The 17,211-nt window shown below is 37.2% G+C and overlaps 1 protein-coding gene across 1 annotated transcript in view; it reads right to left on the bottom strand.

Moving 5' to 3' along the window:
- Window positions 1-17,211, bottom strand: part of LOC138349766 (neuronal acetylcholine receptor subunit alpha-7-like) — a 67,533-nt gene that overhangs the window by 14,907 nt on the left and 35,415 nt on the right. Inside the window, exons 2-3 of the mRNA XM_069304848.1 lie at window positions 9,462-9,607; window positions 3,832-3,986 (exon numbers count right to left, since the gene is read on the bottom strand). Coding sequence (XP_069160949.1) covers window positions 3,832-3,986; window positions 9,462-9,607 — 301 coding nt within the window. The remainder of the gene's footprint in view (window positions 1-3,831; window positions 3,987-9,461; window positions 9,608-17,211) is intronic.

The following is a 17,211-nucleotide window of genomic DNA, read 5'->3' as shown; positions in this document are numbered from 1 at the left end:
TCAAGAAAGACGTGATCACCACATTAAAAATATCTGTAAATTGACAGGGCAGACAATTACCAAATATTTGGCATTGCTGGTTCACGCGTAGGAGAAGACAGGTGAAAACTTTCTTCTAATATAATCAACAATGTTAGAGGGCTTGGAAAGGTATACACCAAATCGATTGAAGGTTAAGAGATGTGGGCAAAGAGCTGAAGCTCTACCCTACGTAAACACGACAAGGTGAGTACAACAATATGAGTATACACATACACCAAAACACACATGAATTAATGGCACAGATCTCTGAAAAAAATCTTCACCGCAAGTTATATATAAATGGAACGTAATTTACGTGTTAAACTATATGTAAATATAAGATAAAATGAATGAGTAGAGTAATTGTTTTGGATTGAAAATGCTCGAAAGCCTGTACTCACCTAGTTCTCACCTAGTTGTGTTTGCGGGGGTTGAGCTCTGGCTCTTTGGTCCCGCCTCTCAACCGTCAATCAACAGGTGTAAAGAGCTGTGTTTATGTGTTTATGAGCTGACGTTCAACTCTGAACGTAGTAACAGACGTGTTCAAACACTCACACGTGAGTCGAGACAAGACCTCACTGTGTGAAACTAAGAGAAGAATCTGAAGACTTCCGCTGGAAGCTTTCCTTGACATATAATAATTCACTAGAAAAATAACAGCAAAATCCTTGAAATCTATGCAATGTTGTGTTAATTTACAAAACAAGAGACAGCCAGAAGGTGCTGAAAAAGACCGTAAGAGCTTTAGTAGATCTGAAGACCAGAGGATGTATGAAGTAACCCTTAGCATCAGTTCCTGAACGACATAATCTCTCAAAACTTCAAAGCCTTTATAGCTTGACGACCAAGATCAGGCAAGACCGAGTAGGGTAGGATGGCTGCCATTTTTTTGGACTGTCAGAAAGCTTCTTGAGCATTATATCACTTGAAACTTGAGTTTAAGTTGGGAAACAAGCAGAAATTTACTGAAAATTTTCTGCAGAGGCTAAGGGAAAATAACAAATTTTAGTATCAAAAGATACAGAATAGTCGTGAGAGGAGAAATTAAACAAAACGAGATTATACCAGTGAGATTTGACAGTGGTTAAAGTGAGGACATATCTTATGCCTAACATATGTAAATGATTTAAAAAATGAGTTTTCTTACCTAAAAAAATTGTCATTAACCCACAATTTATGTTGTCATAAATATGGTGTTAGATTGAAATGAATTGCAAATTGTACTTAAAAATTTATTGAATGTTCCAAGAAGTGATTAATAGATGTTAACTCAAGGAAGTGCAAAATAACGAAACTCAGTCCTGGGAAAACACCTGTTGGAGTGACATCACACCAAACATGTGTCTCGATAACTACATATGTGCAACTGATGATATCAGTAGTAAGAGGTTCTCTACATGCGGAATGGCTTTATAAATCTGAAATATATCATTATTGAGGACCTCGTATACCCCATATATCGGGTTCAATTGTGAAATATGGACATAACAAGGGATATATTCCCTAACAGGTGAAACCTGTTTCTCGGTGTATATAAACTGAGAAATCACTTTAGTCCTGGACTATATCCAAGCCCAAAATACACTTGCTGCTTATTCAATAGGCTATTAAGTTGCATTTATGATCTTCCACAAGTTGATATACATTAAGTAGTTTGAACAGCTAGTTACGTGATCTGTCTTAATCTTATCTGAATTGTGCAACAATATTTTATATTTGTACATTTCACACGATTGTATTCTTACATACAATTGGAATCATCTGTTTAAATGTGAAAGAGACAATACGATTCAGTATTAATTTGAATATTGGGATATCTAATATGCACTGATACCTAATATGATATCTAATATTGTCTAATATGAAGTGATTGGCTGCGGCCTTATCCGATACATTGTGGTAATCGTCTATTTAAAATTGTAACAGCTTTGCTGATATGATAATTATTAATATCTAACACTCTCCACTGAACATTTTGTTTATACTGATATTATTGTAGATTTGATTTCCAGATGGAATTATCCAATTTATAAGGTGAATTATGATATCAATAATTATTTTGCGACAAATTGCATAAGATACCTCATGTATTTCATTATTACTATCTGTATTTCACTCAGATGGTAATAATACTTTGGAATTCTTTCTGCCGAAGCTGTAAATAAAAAAAACATTGCTACAGCTTAAAATCCAGCAGGAAAAATTCCTACTGGAAATTCCTGCTGAATTGTCAGTAACAGTCGAGACCACTAGAGATTGTCACCCCTTCGGTAAATTCAAGTAAATATATAGTCTTGTGAGATGAGATAATAACTAAACATTTGATAATGCTAAAATAATTTTATATCTAAGTAAAAGCTTATAACAAAAGTGACGTAACAATCGACAAATTCAATTTTTTTTAAAGTTGTCTATTAATTTCTTTGATTTACACTCAACGTTTTTAAAAAGAATCCATTATTAATTCATGACAAACAGGAGTCAACCTTAAATTAAACTCGCTTCCTACAACTATGTAGTTTAACAATGGCGGCAAAAACGATAGTCAGATATTGCGTGAATATCTGCACGACTTCAACCCGTTCTCGCAAATTCGTAAAGTCAATATTGACTTATTAACTACGTGCATAGGTGATATACTAAACATAATAGATACCCTTAAAAAGATTCATAGAAAACACCGACCTTACCTAACCTTGTTAGTATCTTAAGATAAGCATCTTATTGCTTCGTAATTACAATTATTACTTAACCTATACCTATTATAGGTTAGGTAATAATTGTAATTACGAAGCAATAAGGTGCTTATCTTAACATACTAAGTAGGTTAGGTAAGGTAGGTGTTTTCTATGAATCTTTTTAAGGGTATCTATTATGTTAAGTATGTCACCTATGCACATATTTAATAAGTCAATATTGACTTATTAAATTTGCGAGAACGGGTTGACGACTTGCATGCTGAGATAGTGAAACGTGAAGATCGATACCCGTAGACTTATACATGCATTCCCCTCAGAGCTATGACTGAAAATTAAAAGTAAGATCCATGTATTTGTAGTCTTATGCAATACAGCCCTCTCTACTTACATGTACAAAATAATATGACGTGTCTTAATGCGAGGTTTTAGGAAAATATAAATAATCGTTGAGATATACCTAGAAGTGAACATGAATACTACACCTACACATGGGACTTAAGTGTATTATTGACTGTAGTAACATTCCTGAAGCGTCTGATAAACTGATAATATAGTACAAAATTCACAATGACTTTAATTTCAGGAGGATTTTAAAAATCATGGATTTTGGGGGATGAATTTCCCACTAAAAGGAATTCGCTTTGACTCACGGCGACAAATTGTAACTACTATTGTGAAATGCAAACCCATTAACTTATGAGAAGTTTAAAGAATATAACCAAATGCTTAATTTGAGATATGAACTAAATGTCAGAAAGACAGAGTGTCATGAATAGGGCACCAAATGCCATGATTTGAGCTGAAGAGCTGAGTTTTTGATCCCACAACCTAACCTGGATGAGTACACAAACACACTACAGCTGCGACAGCTGGCCCACTTCACACTTAAGGAAATGAGAAAAATATAATTCATTATTATAAGTGTTTCTATTACGTCCTCTCTCACTGTAAAGCCCAACCTCTCTCACTCTCCACTGCTCATAACATTCTCTCTCTCTCTCTCTCTCTCTCTCTCTCTCTCTCTCTCTCTCTCTCTCTCTCTCTCTCTCTCTCTCTCTCTCTCTCCCCGTAGCGATACATATCTACCAAAATCAAAGCTCACTCTTCTTACTTGTTATAAAGAATAATATCCGGTTTCCAGACCCTCTGGAAAGGAACTCTGATGACCTGGATGCCTCCGAAGTCGGAAGCGTTCCAGGTGAGATGAGCATCATGCCAAATCTGCGTCAGCCAGCAGTTAGTAGTCAGGATCTGGTTCTTCTCATCCTGTGGGGGACAATGGACCTTTTTAATGTGCATAGGGGTGAGGTGTTTTAGTCATGAACTGATGGGTAGTTATAGGCTGTTGTTAGGGTGTAGATGTCAAGCTGGTAGTTTCCTGGTACTTCGTGGGCACGTGTTAAAACCCGGACACATTCTAGGAAGTTTGATGTATCATAGGTGTTAAGCTGGGTTTAAGATGGCCATTAATGTATGCATTGTGTCGTTATATACATTATGTCATAATGTACAATAATTTATGCAGTCATGTACGAACATGACTTTTGGTGAACTCTTCTTCCAGCTGAACCTTGTATCTCTCTATCTCTTCTCTCTCTCTCTCTCTCACTATCTCTTTTCTCTCTCTCTCTCTCTCTCTGTCTCTCTCTCTCTCTCTCTCTCTCTCTCTCTCTCTCTCTCTCTCTCTCTCTCTCTCTCTCTCTCTCTCTCTCTCTCTCTCTCTCTCTCTCTCTCTCTTTGGCTCAAACATCGGACACACAGAACGACATATTTATTGCTTGTATTACATATTTATTACATTCATTACATATTTATTGCGTTTATTATTACACTTTGCTGTATACAGTAGTCATACTGGCAGAGCGTTTTCTCGAGATAATTACATTGCACACTGTTAAATATTTCATATGTAAAGTGTCCTAATTACAACCTAATTATTATTTACGTTAATTTTTATTGAAGACATAAAATTTAAGTGAGCAGTAATGATCAGCAATTAACAATAAATTATCCTTTTATCGCTCTCTACTATCAGCTAACTGAAGACATTACCAGATGTTGCATTATAAGTTATACTCAGGAATTGAAAGCTTTTTTCATTTCATATTATCTCCAGGAAAAGTTTCAAGATTTTTTCAGGCTTTTGTTACTCCTCTCCTTAAATCTATTTTATAAGAATCAGCCAGGAAGGCGAAGCATTGTTAATTCGAATTTACATCAATACGTAGTGTTTCAGTAAATATTTCCTCAAAGTAGCATAGGATTAGGAAACAATCAGGAATTAGGAAACAAATAAGCTTTAGTTTATTGATAGAAAGTGATCATTTTGATAAATGGTTTAACATAAATGTATTCAATTTGGGATATAAACATTGTGGATGTGAAAAAAAAATTATCAGGATGGAAATAGGACTAGAAACACACACCGGATATGTCTTTATGGTCTCATAAGGATGTAAATAACTCACAACGGATGTTTCTATCGCACAACGATGTTTCTATATAACTTATCTTGAACTAAGAAACTGAAGGCAAACACTGAATTCATCTTAATGTATAATGACTTAAATTATTGTCTCGTTCTTATTATTAAACATAAAAAATAATTGTAGTAAAATATTGTTTAGTTCTACAATTTATTATTACTTTTACTAGCACTGTTTCTTTGGTTATTATTAATATAGTACCTGTTGTTATTTTATTCCTGTAATATCTCCATCAACATTTATTTTATGTATGATAATATTTTTTTTTTTTACATAAAATAAAGTTAATACTTTTATGCATATAATACAAGTTTACATTCCACCAATATTTTTGTATAGCTTTACTCATGATATGTTCTCAAATATATGACATACAAATTATGTTCTCGATGCATTAACTTAAAGTTAAAATCGCATAATATATCCCATGTAAATATCCAGCTTGACTGAACGTCTATTTAATTTAACTTTAACAATAGTGAGACTGACCTCTGCATTCTAACCAAAAAGCAAACTTTGTACAAGTTGAATACAGAAGCGAACGGAAGTTGCATAATATATCCACTGGAAAAATATATATAAGCAAGGAAATAAAAAAAAGTAAGCAACCCTACTTAGCCAAAAATCGAGCTATTCAAAAAAACACGCGACTTTGGAAGTCTCGACAAAGAAATTAAAGACAAAAACTGTAACAAAACCTTGTAAACTTATGCATAATCAAAGTTGATATTCTTTTTCCTGCATTGGCCTGCTGCTTGCAAGACAAGGTCTATACACCTATCCTAAAAATACACCATTCCTAAAGAATTGCACAAACATTTGCAATCGGATGGACACTGCATGAGGAAGATCCTTGCAGAATTTCTATATTAACACATATCTTACACTCTTTGACAAATAAACTATAATCTTAGTCACGTTCTCGGTCTAAGGGCCTCATTCTTTGACCTCCAAATTTATGATGAAATGTCAAATATTTATGACACAGGAGTACACTTTAGATAACGTTCATATTATATATATATATATATATATATATATATATATATATATATATATATATATATATATATATATATATATATATATATATATATATATATGACAATGTCAGACCACGGAGGAAAAATGAAACAGGAAATTTCCTTAAGTACTTTCGTATATTAAATACATCTTCAGAAGGTCATATAGAGTGAGAGAGAGTTCACACTCTCTTAAAAACTGCGAAAATATCTTTTCTACCCACAGGAGGCATCGAAGTATAGGAAACAAATTACAGACCGATGTTTACCATACAATAAGTCAACAAAATGGTAAAGACAAGTTATTCGACCGTTTTCCTTTTTGAAAGTACGTGATCATACGCAAAACGTTGCAGGTGCTGAGAGGAAATACAAAACCAGGCTTTAAATCTCTGAGACTAGCAAAAGCCAGTGATGTATGTGAGCTTGGATAATTACTTAACGTATACCATGTCGTGATCCAGTGGTTGTGGAGTATCCCAGATCGAGGGGTTCGATTCCCCTCATAGTTACAATTGATTTTTTCAATGATCAATTTACTAAAAATCAGATAATCCCATAGAGAACAGTTAAAACATATTAATAATAATTTGACCGTCTAATATTAAGAACAAGCAATTGCAACCTGTGTCAGTGAGATAAGGGGGGAAGATTATGAGAGCATTTATGATAGGGGAACCATCTCACTAATGACGCTATTCAAGTTACTTCTTTACTCAAGCTATTCAAGTTACTTCTTTACTCAAATTCCCTTTCAATGAAGGTGAGCTATGAGCTGGAAAATATGATGTGTTCTTTCACTGCACAGACGTAAAGATCCATAAGTTCAACAATAGCCCCATAGCACATACAATGTATTCTCTGGATTGTTAGACGAGAGGTCTCTCACAAATGGCTTACTACAAAACTCTAAACCCTAGTTTATAATTAATTAAGTTGTCACGTTAAATAACCCACTTCTAGGCGTTAACTTGATGGCGCATTCTTCCCAACCAGCCTGTTTGTACTCTTTATTCCACAGAACTAAAGACTTATTCTAGTATACTAGATTAAGTTTTCAATTAAGTTATCTTGTTGATTCCCTTCTGTGTACTACTCTGCAGGCGTGCCAACAAGCCTTGAAATCTAATTAAAAAGCATTCTAATCTTTTATTAAACTTCATATGCTTTGTTTGTGCTCTTCTAGTTGTTGTAGTTTACAACAACTACGTTGTTGTTGTTTGTGTAGCTTGTAAGGATTACAAGGTTGTCTTTAACGTTGTGGTTTGTATAACCACCATTATGAAAACTACTCTGTAGTTATCTATATCGAAACCTGAAGCATTAATCTTCCAAGCAGTATTATACCTCGGTGTTTTCCAGGCTCCAGAGATTTTATATTAGTGAAGAAGAAATCTGAGCTTCCCTTAAACCCACAAACTGGGTGAACATTTACCTTAATTTTTGTAGAATCACTTTCTCTTCCTTAATTCAAGGTCATTTTCTCTTCCCTAACTCAAGGTCACTTTCCCCACCTATAATATCACACCCACAGTTTACCTTACCTCTCTCAGTGCCTCCCCCATCCCTCATCTTCTCTCTCTCAGTGATCATTAACTTTCAATCTCTCAGTGAGCTCTCTCCCAGTGACCTTTACAAATCCCTTCTCTTTGTGTCCTTTTATCTTCCGTCTCTCAGCGTTACTGGACGTGTCTTCTTCATTACCAGCAGACAAACATGATATATATTTCGTCTTTCGTAGGATCTCCATAGTGGTGTAGGGTGTTATTAAAGATGTTGTTGTTTTTCGGGAGCTTGATATGTGTTTCTTAATAAGCTGTTTGTGTGTATTCACTTAGTTATATTCATCTAGTTTTGCTTGCGGGGGGTTGAGCTTTGCTCTTTCGGTCCGCCTCTCAACTGTCAGTCAACTGTTACTAACTACTAACTGCTTTTTTCACTCACACACACATACACACCCCAAGGAAGTAGCTCTGTAACAGTTGTCTAACTCCCAGGTTCCTATTTACTGCTAGGTAACAGGGGCATTCAGGGTGAAAGAAACTTTGCCCATTTGTTTCTGCCTGATCTGGGAATTGAACCTGGGCCACATAATTACAAGTCCTGCGCGCTATCCACTCAGCTACTAGACCCCCCTGGTAGCTGTGTGTGTGTGTGTGTGAGTATGTTTTTCATGGTTTCGATCTTTTAAAAATAATACATGAAAGAGTAATTTGAACATTATTAAAAGTTCTATACAACACACTCTTCCTCAAGAAGTTCGCTATTGAAACCTCAAACTCTATTCATGGGTTAAACCCCTAACATTCGTAATATTGGGCGTTAAATGTACCGGAATGTGTGGACAGATTCGAGCAGGCCAGAAAGCTTTGATATTCCTTCGCCCTGGTTCTCCTTCCCTGAGTCCCTGAGTCATCAATTCTAACTCAAACTGTAAGCCGAATATTCGTCGGTTTGTTGTGAAGTTCCAGTATGGTAACCTAGTTAAGATTGATATACTCATAGATAAACTTCACATTCTTGAAACTTGAACTTGGATCTTACACGTAATGATACAGTTTATTCGGGGCAGAAAACAAATTAAACCATTAGAATTTGGCTGAAATCATTATAAGTATAAATTAAGTGCACTTTCTGTGTATTTGACTAGTTGTCGGCCTTATTTCTCGATTGTTTTATTATTACTTATGATATTACTAATCTAAACACAAAAAATATAAATATATAATTATAATTTTGCATATTTATAACAAAAAAGGGGTTCTAGACTATTTCGTAAATGTAATACATTAAAAAGTCATGAAAACTATACCATATTTAATAATATAGTCCACTATTCATCAAGACTTCTGCTGTATGTTCCCAAGATAGTTCCTTTATTAAGGGTTTTAGTTTTATAGCTTTCTCCTGGGTGCTAATTTATTCATGTTGGGTAATGAACACTCTCATGATGGGTACTAATCCATCCTTTCCTGGGTACTGGCAACTACTGGCTGGGTACTGGTCACTATTGGCTGGGTATTGGCACCTATTTTTTGGGCAATAAACTTTCCTAGCTGAGTTCTAAACACTCCTTCCTAAAATAACCACTTCTTCCTAAGCAATAACCAATCCCAGACGGCTACTAACCACTCTCAGCTGGATACAGACCTTTCTTAGTTGGGTACAGGCTCTTAAGCTGAGTACAGACCCCACTCTCGACCGAGTACCGGACACGACAACTCAATACTAACCACGTCAATTATGCTGTGAAGGGAGAGGCCGAAGATGACGGATAGTGCCTCGGAGGAGTTCCTCGCTGGTCGCACCGAGGCATCGTAGTTGGCCATGAGGTAGCGGGTGAGGCGGTATTCCTGTTCGTCACTCAGCACCACCAACACTGTAAGGAGACATAATATCCCATTTCATACGTATGCACATGTTAAACAGAGATGTGATAATGGAGTAAGGTATTAAATCATTTTCATGGATATTTCTCTCTCTCTGTCTCTCTCTCTCTCTCTTTCTCTCTTTCTCTCTGTTATTCTTTGTGTCTCTCTTAAATGGTGTTTCTCAGATTTAGTATTGAGATATGTTTCGCAGTGTCACTCTATTTTTTTTTTGACAGTCCGACCCGCCCATGATGTGCATTCACTCAGCAGCAATTACTGCGAAAAACTAGGAGACACTAGCCTTAAGAGTCTGGCCTTCAGCCTCAAATAGATAGGACAGACACTGACATTTCAAGACACACACACACACACATGCACACACACACATGCACACACACACATGCACACACACACACACATATATATATATATATATATATATATATATATATATATATATATATATATATATATATATATATATATATATATATATATAATATTGTGTGTGTGCGTGTGGTACAGTTCTTCGGTGACCATGGATGAATGGTGAGAAAGGTGAAGAGAGAAAGTATTGGTCCACACAGCCCCGGAAGGTGCCTCATATATTTTACCGAGATCTGTAAAAAGGTTTGGTGGTGATCACTGGGCGTGTGAAGTGAGGTGAGGGAGGGAAAGGTCTTCGTTGGTGAGGGTACACGGTCAAAACATTTAATTTATGTGAAATAAATGTACATAAATGTGATATAAAGTGTTCAAAAAAAGATATACACCATTTGATGTTAATTTAATATGGAAATTAGTTATTATTAATATTAGTTACTATTATTATTAATGTTAATAATTGTGTATGCTCACCTAGTTGTGCTTCCTGGGGTTGAGCTCTGGCTCTTTGGGCCCGCCTCTCAACTGTCAATCAACGCATTTTTTCCCCCATACACACACATCCCCAGGAGCAGCCCGTAGCAGCTGTCTTACTCTCAGGTACCTATTTACTGCTACGTGAACAGACGCGTTAGGGTGAAAGAAACTCTGCACATTTGTTTCCGCCTCCTCCGGGGATTGAATCCGGACCCTTAGGACTATTAATCCCGAGCGTTGTCCACTCAGCCGTGAGACCCCTCACAGCATGTGTGTGTGTGTGTGTGTGTGTGTGTGTGTGTGTGTGTGTACTCGCCTAGTTGTGTCTACAGGATCGAGCATTGACTCTTGGATCCCTCTTTGACTCTTGTGTGTGTGTGTGTGTGTGTGTGTGTGTGTGTGTGTGTGTGTGTGTGTGTGTGTGTGTGTGCGTTCCGGGTTTGTCCGATCGTGAACTTCTCGCCAACTTTACATCAGGATTTCTTCCAATGTGTTGAACCTACAGAACTTAACCCATAGTCATGGCTCAGATTAAGAAAGTTTGATTCGTAAATCGCTTACCATCTCTTCGTTCTAAAGTAGTACGAACTCTCTGTAAAAAAAAAAGAAGATTCTCTAGCAGTTTAGCAACCAAACTTGACATTATCAACCATGGTATTTATGTAGCTGTTTTGTTTTTGTTTTTAGGGCTTAATTGTCAATAAGAGTATTTTTTTTCCTAACCCCCGTCCCTATGACAGTAGCAAGGAAAAATTAACTCGTTCCTCGTCCCTTATCACGCTTGGTCGTCCACCCCTTGACACAGGGAGGAGATTGGCTCATCATTCATTAATACAAAAACCAGGAGGGGCCATCACGAGAGCCACCTGTCTCTGTCTCGTTGGACGGAAGGCAGGGAAGGTAAGTCAGGGGCGAAGCTGATCCACCAACCACATGGGAAGTTATTGATCTTGTGCCTGTATGACACTGTATAGCTTTTCTGAATAGCCACGTGCTGGTTCTGGAGGTGCCTGAGTGTGGGTTAAACTATTAAGGAGTTGTGTCTCATACTTAAATAAGGTTGTTATGTAGGGAAAAGGATGGTTTCTAGAAATCTAATTTAGATATTTTCTCATGCTGGAGTATCAATTAGATTCTAGATGCAAGATAAGCTATCACAAGCTTAAAATGCAGTGCTTGGTGTACAAATATCAAGCCTTAGTTAATTATGGATGAAAACAAATATTATATAGGATGCAATATCATGATCCTGCAGAAGGATAAGGTGCTCCTATCAATCTCCTGAAGTAGGATATTGATTGCGACAGTATTCTGCAGAATGCTAAAGTGGGAGATTACCATCCTGTAGAAGGATATGTTCTAAGGTATTATCCAGTAGAAGGGTTGGGTGCTTTGTCAGAATCCTGCAGATGAATCTGAGGCCAGATGCGTGTCCTTATCATAATATATTAAAATCCAATAAACACGTCAAGAAAAATTATATATTTTCTTATTTAATCAAAGAAGTGATAAACGAATATTTTTATTAAGTCTAAACTGACATAAATATTAGTCTCGTCCATGTCGCAAAAAATACTACGGAGAAAACTTGCGTTTTAAAAATTATAATGTGATATAATGGTCACCGGGCAGGAAAACGTGGCTCTTATCTTAACGCGAGGATGAGTAGGATGGCTGATGGTGGTTGTGGTGGTGGTGGTGCAGCTGGTGGTGGTGGTGGTGGTGGTGCAGCTGGTGGTGGTGGTGGTGGTGGTGGTTGTGGTGGTGGTGTGGTGGTGGTTGTGGAGTGGTGGATGTGGTGGTGGTGGAACCCTGTCTGCAGCCACACACACACACAACACCTCCAACACACACTAGCTAATTTTTACTCGTACACGCACTCTCCCTGGCACTCTCTCTCTATTTATCTTGCTCATTCTCTCTCTCTCTCTCTCTCTCTCTCTCTCTCTCTCTCTCTCTCTCTCTCTCTCTCTCTCTCTCTCTCTCTTCGTATAAATAACAGCCTTATTTTACAGACCGACGAACAGAAAATCGAGATCCAGTTTTTACATGATAATTTTCCTTGAATTGCTGATCGAGCATTAAATTCACGGAACCCGGTCGATGTTTTATGCATACATGAAGGAGCCATTTTTGTGCTATTTTAAATTGGTTATCTTGACGGCATCATTAGCTACTAACAGTGTGTTAATTTTTGGGTAACTGTTCCTAAAGACTATTGACCCAGCAGTTTCATCCTCTTGAAGGATACATTTTTAACCAGTCTATCCTTTCGTAGAATACTGACTAAGTATCTATATCCTTATCTATATATAATGAATATAATTGTATAGAATCTCTTGGCAAACACTTAAACCTCTACCCTCTCGCCTATATTTATGCCTCGATGGTAAATTATATGTGATTTGTTATGGCCTAAGAAGCTTGATCATGTAATGGTTCCTGATGGGCCGGATCTCAGGTCTGATCGTGACTGTGACTGAGCCCATCGGGAGTTCATTATAATGTCCTGAGATGGAGGGTGTTCATTGACAGTCAGATGTAAACTGTGGTGATTGAACTTGGTTGCTTGATTATTTCTGGGGTTTTGGGTACAAATGAATTAGGGTACAAATCTTTTTTGGGTACAAATCGTTTTTGGGTACAAATCTTTTTTGGGTACAAATCTGTTGCTCCTTTAATTACAGTGATGACAACTTTTAGATTATTAAATTGTGGCTGTAGCATCTGACATTTTTTTTATCATGAAGTTGACAACATGTATTTCCTAATAATAAATAAATAAATGTGTGTGTGTGTGTGTGTGTGTGTGAGTGTGTGTGTGTGTGTGTGTGTGTGTGTGTGTGTGTGTGTGTGTGTGTGTGTGTGTGTGTGTGTGTGTGTGTGTATGTGTGTGTGTGTTCCTATTAAAAATACTTTTACAATTTGTTATTGGAGAGTCCCTCTAACAATCAGTTTGATGATAACTTTGTGGTAAATGAACAAACAAAGCATTGGACAATTGACCGATTCTTGCAGAGTATGTTGTGAAATTCTAAGTTTCAGATCTTTGGATGTTTGCCCTACATAGAACCTATTACAATCTTTACAAGGTATTTTATAAATGACACAATTATTACTAAGACAACTGTTTCTAACTAATAGTTTTCCAACATAATTTTCGTAATTAAACAATACATGTATATCAAAACGTTTCAAATCCTTGACAATATTTTGTGAACTCAGAAAAATGTGGTAAACATAATACATTTTTGGAGGAGAATTTTTTTTACTGCATATATTATTATAATATGTACGACGTGCTTTGCTACGGAAAACTTCCAAAAAACTCAGTGGATAACAAAGCTTGAGACCAATATAATCAATATTCTTAAACTCTTCCTCTAAGAATTTTGAACTAACAACCCAAAGAGATCATAAGTACATGGAGGAAAAAATTTATTGTTTCACATTGTATCTATGCCCATAAAAATCATGAACAAAGGATAAACTATTTGTAGGCTTTCTGTAAACACTGGACTTTAGTGAAAAATCTTCCCTATGAACAAGTATTTCTAAAATAAGGCAAGCATAATCAAGCATGAGCAGTAAAATAGGTACCTGGGTGTTAGTCAGCTGTCACGGGCTGCTTCTTGGGGGTGGAGGCCTGGTCGAGGACCGGGCCACGGGGACACTAAAGCCCTGAAATCATCTCAAGATAACCTCAAGATAGCATCCTGTTTATCGTAGCATACGTGACCTACTTCCTGTTCTAGCAATCTTATCTGACCTAGCGGGTATTTTTGTCCCACATACCTGTGCAATCCCAAAGTTGTTTTCCTCAGAGAACCTGACCTATCCTCAATTTTCCCCAACCTACATATCTTTGCCCATATTTTCCCCAACATATCTGACCTAGCCCTTATTTTTCACCACACACCTGTTATATATCATATATTTTCTAACATACTTCGCCTTGCCCTTAATTTTTTTCTAGTATATCTGACCTATTTTTTGTTGTTTCCAACGTATCTGACCTAACACCCTTTTTTCCCCAACTTTACCTGTCTTTGCTGCTATTTTTCCCGAACATCCATGATCAAGTTCCACCCTTCTGACCCTACCAAGCTTTCTAACCAACACACCTGATCTAGCGCTTCTTCTACCCAACACACCTGACCTAGCTTGTGTTCTACTCCACACACCTGACCTAACTCCTATTCTTTTACACATATTTAACCTATACCTATAAGCATGGCACTCAGGATCCTCACCAACATAACCATTGAAAATAACAGCATTTTCTCCGTAAACAAGAACTCACTTAGCCCTGATACATGTTTCATTTTGATCTTCAAGAAACAATAGACTATACATAACATCCTCCAGATATTCCTTATCATAATCTGCAAGTGTATCATCTTAATCACTATCATTTCTAACTTTGAGCGGATTATTTCAGGTTCTTAACAGATATTTATTCTAGAAACAAGTGCCTTTTGTTCTTTACTAACTTATTTCGAAGATGTTATATAGGTCTCCTTCACTCCCCTAAGCCAAGCAGTGTATCTCATTCTGATAAACTGTTATGTCTTGCAAGAACATAACTCAACATAAGCTCGGTATCTCTGATAAATGGTGACTCCCAGAATTTGATTCTGGACGAGGTTTGCTGTAAACCAGAGTTGGTTGGTTGGTTGAGATTTTTGGGAACATGTTTAATGTGAGGTTGACATCTATTCTACCGAAATACCTTGATAATCTCAACCAGTAATGTCTCTGATAGACTATTTTATCTCTCTTAGCAGATATATATACGCTTCCACCGCCAGGATACCCATGTCGGTAATCTTATAAAAACTCTCTATACATTTCCTTAAAATTGCTGTCTTTACCACTTCTAGTGACGCGTTGCTTCAAGCCCTCAATATTGCAACATGTTAAATAGTATTACGGACGGAAAGCTATGAATTAGACGTAGCCATATACATTTATCAACACAAATCGACCAGTTACAATAACACTAGTTTTCCCAGCGGGGCTTACGCGGTTCTCACTTATCTTGTCTGTGAGTATACCCTTGAAATGCGGTAAACCAACAGCTTCTATCAGCACTCGAACACGTGAGGGATTGTACCGTAGACTCATATTAGTGCCGACAGATGGAACTCTATCTTCAACAGCCATTTCCTCGAATTTTCGTTGTCGTTCACTGAGTACCAAATGTCACAAAATGTTGCATGAATAACTTGTTTACGCTAATGTTACACTGCACAGCTCGGACAATTATTTCTATAAGATACCAATTTTTCTCAGTTTTCACTTAACTGGTAATATATCGTTCGCTATCTTCACAATGACGATCTGTACAATTTGAACTTTTGGTTCTCCGCACAAGCCTCAGATAGTTTAATAATGACTAATGGCTCATTTAAGCACCAATGCGTCCAGTACGACTTGGTGATTTTCACCATTAGGTCGCGAGATCATTGCCAGGTCCCCTGCTCTGGCCCATTGTGTTTTGAGATGATTTAACTAGTCCGCACCAGTGAAGTTGTGACACGTATTTTCTTTGCAGACCTTCTGGGGTGAGAGCAACGATTCAGTGCTCTTGTTTTCTTAAATCAACCAATCTGTATCCCAAATTCGCTCCTGTATTCAACTGGGACCAGTGAAAAAACTGCTTCTATGACATCCGACACTGGAATGAGGTTCTGAACCTCTTGTACTCTGGATTATTTGTTTCAACACTTCCAATAACGTGGTGTCACTTCAACCTTCTCGCACACAAGCCAAGATCTTGGATCTCATTGGCTAGTTCCTTCCCCATTAAATTATTTTTGTTCAAGAGTCATCAGCTCTCTGCTCGAACACGAGTTTCAAAAAGAAATTCAGGTCACTGTTATCTGCCTCTCAACTTTTCGTATGTGTGTTTTTTCAGACTCGACTACCAAATTTGTGGAAAAATAAAAGTCCCGTAAACAAAATAACTTTTCCTGGGTGTTAGCACAGAGTTCTGGTGCGGAGTGTTGTTGCAAATTGTGTTCTAGGGGAAGAACGAGAACACAATATGGCTTCATATCGTTTCCCACCTGGTTCGAAGTGACGACACCTTCTCGTCTTGTTGCACGACAACATTTTCGCAGATCAATAGGCAGTTTAGTTACAGAATCCATGAAAACCTGTCGAATTCGTCCTTGAAAGATTCTTCGAATGATATTTACAAGGGAATTTCGATGACAGATAATACTTCACTAAGTAAAAATCATAGACAAAATATCAGCGTTGATATTTTGACTGTCAATATTAAAGCAAAAAAAGATACTTTTTTATTTTATCTTTGTCACCTCAGAGCTATGACTAGGGCATGTACGGAAATGGCTTAAGGCTGTAACATTACGAACAGTAAGCTATAGTGTGAAATTTTACAATAAGAATGTTTTAATGCAGTTAACTTAATTCCAATCTATCGGAATTTTAGGTGAAGATAGCGCTCAAACTCCAGGGTGACGCCATTCAAGATGACGCCAAACACTGAACACGATACACACACTGAACACGACACACACGATTACGACACACACGGAACACGACACACACACACCAAACACGACACACACACACCAAACACGACACACACACACCAAACACGACACACACGCACCGAACACAACACACACCGAACACGACACACACGCACCGAACACAGCACACACCAAACACGACACACACACACCGAACACGACACACACGCACCGAACACAGCACACAC

Source organism: Procambarus clarkii, chromosome 53 (genome assembly GCF_040958095.1).
Source record: "Procambarus clarkii isolate CNS0578487 chromosome 53, FALCON_Pclarkii_2.0, whole genome shotgun sequence".
Classification (NCBI taxonomy): Eukaryota; Metazoa; Arthropoda; class Malacostraca; order Decapoda; family Cambaridae; genus Procambarus; species Procambarus clarkii.
The sequence above is the reverse complement of the archived record's forward strand: the minus strand, read 5'-3'. Positions and strand labels throughout refer to the sequence as shown.